General features: G+C 33.6%; 1 protein-coding gene across 3 annotated transcripts in view; it reads left to right on the top strand.

The window, feature by feature from the left end:
* The first annotated feature begins 631 nt into the window (after window positions 1–631).
* Window positions 632–3,312, top strand: part of LOC108569264 (protein diaphanous) — a 9,764-nt gene continuing 7,083 nt past the window's right edge. For 2 of the 3 annotated variants that reach the window (XM_017930758.1, XM_017930759.1), the window contains exon 1: window positions 2,036–2,197. Coding sequence is in view for 1 of the 3 variants with exons in the window: in XM_017930755.1 (XP_017786244.1) it covers window positions 668–700 (33 nt within the window). In the remaining 2 variants the exon portion in view is untranslated. Of the gene's footprint in view, window positions 701–2,035; window positions 2,198–3,312 lie in introns of those variants that run through there. The other variant, XM_017930755.1, reaches the window with a different exon arrangement.

Consider the following 3,312-nt stretch of genomic DNA (forward strand, 5'->3'; position numbering starts at 1 on the left):
CAAAGATTCTCTTCGGATTTCGTAACAATCGCAACAACATTCCTCAACGAAACTATCGCCATCTTCGCATTGACCTTCACACTATTCGATGTTTCATATCCTTGGCCAATTCTATTAGTCCTAAATTGGATTTAAATTTCGTTTATCAATGATCCTGCTGCAATCAATAATTTGAAACAGACTTTTGAAAGTTTCATAATAATTTCGTGTTGAATTAATGAATAAATGAACGAATTAGAAACTAATTATAATTAACAATTATCTGGGTTTCGAGAACAACGTTTACTAATACGTTGAGCTTAATATAATTTTTTTTGCTGTTGTTGTTGTTGAAATTACGAAAGTGCGGAAAAATGTTTTTATTTTGTGCGTGCAACGGTAACGTCGTAAATGCGCGGACAGTTGCATTTTAATTCGATCGCTGCGAAACATGCAAATCGCTGCGATTTAAACATTTCTTTACATATCGCACGAACAATTGAACGTTAAATTAATTGATTTTGTTTTATTTCTCTCGTAGATCCATATTATTGTTCCATGTGCTCCTCGATCGACGCAAATCGATTGTGAGAAGAAGGAACGTCGTTGCTGGTCGTGGAGTGAAAGAAAGTCAACGAATTGGATTGGAGAAAGTAAGGAAGTAACGCCAACTCGATGAATTTTCGCCATGTCCAGACAGGAACGAGGAAAATCAAAATTCGTAAGTTGTTTTTTTCTTTCTTCTTCTCTTTAGTCAACAGATGTAAGAAACTTCTTTTGAAGTATAACCATAGCAACAACTCAGGAATGATTATAAACGTATTAAGATTTCCGTTATGTCGTCGTCAAAGGAAACGTTTGTTGGCGCGTGTCGTTGAAACGCAATTAATCGATTAAGATTGTTCCCGTTTCGGGATTGATGAAGAGGAGATGGGAACCGCGGCGGTTAAGTAATTATGAAAAACGGTAAAACCGTTGCGCCTAGACGAACGAATTCGAGAACCGCGAAAGCGTGGAAATCGGAGTGTGCACGACGACGAAACGAAAACAAAAACCATGGAAACGTTTCTTCTTTGTTCTTCATCCCCCTCCGGTTCATCGTTTGTTTTGACGTCTGTCACAACAGAACACTTTGCGCGGATGCAGTTCCAAAATAAACTCATTACATAATTCGACTTGCGAAATTGCAGCGTTGAACGAAAAACAGAGATTTTTGCATTAAGTTTTGATGCATCGTTAAGTATGCAATTAAGATAATTAAGGTGGAGATTTCTACTTTTAAATAAGACAAATGTTGAATATTTATATTCATTAGAAACTCGTTTATTAATGACCCATAATTACGATGATTAATCGAATCCGAACAGTTATTATTGTAGATTAAACTAATTTTCTGATTATTCAATCAATTTGTAAGCAATATTTATTAGGTTCTTTCGGTATTTCCAGTTAGATATTGAAATTTATTGGATTTTGATTTATTGGCAACTGAAGATTTTGAAAACTGCTGAAACTTACACCACTTCGCTTGTCCATAATCAAAACTTAAATTGTTTTATTAACTTTCGTAAAGTAGCGAAAACAGATTGTAATTGTATTCATAATGACATCACGTTTATTGCTGTTAAACAATTCCAGAATTCTCGTTTCCAGAAGATTTTTGTTTGTTTATCCAAATCGAGAGTGCGAAAACGTTTAAGTGTGTTTACTTCATTTGTTTGTTTGTTGATGCATCGAAGATGATGATGATGTAAGAAGAAGGTGTTGGGTCATCGCCGGGGTCAGAAAATTCTTAAATCCTTAATTTATTTTTTTTTGTATGCGTTAGTTTTCTTTTTGTCCGTGGATGCTTGCGTTCATTTTTCAAAATAACTTCGTCCGTCCGTCCGTCTCCCTCTTTCTCAATTTTCAATGCCGCGTGACTCCTCTCTTTTCTATCTGTTTTGGCTGCAGATTCGGATTCAGTCCAACGCGAACGCTTCGAGCGTTATTATTATTATTATTATTAACTAATAATAATAATAAAAGTGATAATTATTATTATTAACTAATAATAATAATAAAAGTACGTTGAAATCTACGGACGGTCGAAAAAGATTCCACGAATCAAATTATATATAGATAGATAAATACAAAAAGGAAGACAAGAAAAGTTGTGGTTTTAAATTTGGAAGTCGCAGTTTTTAAAGATTAATGGGTGCTCGTGCTGAAGTGTTAGGTAGTGATAATTGTCTTTAGAAATCTTTAGTCTACGAATCTAGAATGCTCACGTGAATAGTTACACTTTTGGATTTATTGTTGTTGTTGTCGTCTAGGAAACAATGTCCTGAAACATCAATAGTTAAAACTTGTAATCAGATCTCTATGGTTACCTTTATTTTTGTTTCTTTCCTTGTTTACTTATTTCTGCTGCTGTTGTTGTTGTTGTCTAGGAAACGTGATCATTAGAGTTTCCCAAATATTGGAACTCGTCCATTTCCAACTTTAGTTTTGTTTATCTTTGTTCAAAAATGAATTCATTATTTGCGTAATTAGGTTTATCTGAGTTTTCCAATTTTCCTAATCTATGTATTCTTATACACAAGTATACAAAAGTTTTCTTTAAAAGAAATTGTTAAACGGTTCCGTTTTCCAGTAAGTAACGATTACGTAATCGAGAATTCTACAAATTTTGGAGAATCATGCAGGAATTTGTTGCATACGTAAATCCTTTATTTGCACAGATTTATGTTTTTTTTAATAACCCAAATCGTTTAAAACAAGTTTTTTTGTGCTGTATTAATTTTTTTTTAAATTACGAAACACAATTCAACGACAATGACTGCATTGTTCCTAAAATGCAGCAATTAGTCAATAGTTTGTGTGCGTGTGATATTGTGTTCGGGTGACGTAATTTTCGATAAAAGTCGTTTGAAATAGAAATATGGCAATAGAAATCGCTTTTACCAGTAAAGAAATGAAATGCAATTTCTTTATTATGTTGTTGCAAGTTAGAATCTCTTAATTAAAGTAGAGTTTGTTTTAGTATTGTTGAGATGATTCATGAATAAAAACGTTCGTTTTCGATCAAGGAAGGCCTCCTCCTTCTCCTGCTTGCAATGATCTCATCATCATCATCATCATCAGCTGGTACGGATCGAGAAGGTCTCGATGACGGAATTCACGCAGTTATTCATGTGTTTTTTGATGGAAAACTCGATGAATTTATCGTTATTTCATTATTATTATTATTACGCACACTCGAAATTTAACGCTGAATTTGTTAAACGCGTTTGTTTTTTTTTTGTTTAATCTTTGTCGTTAGAAGGAAACCACCGGATTGCCAACGTGATA

Source organism: Nicrophorus vespilloides, unplaced genomic scaffold (assembly GCF_001412225.1).
Source record: "Nicrophorus vespilloides isolate i.1.1-1 unplaced genomic scaffold, Nicve_v1.0, whole genome shotgun sequence".
NCBI lineage: Eukaryota > Metazoa > Arthropoda > Insecta > Coleoptera > Silphidae > Nicrophorus > Nicrophorus vespilloides.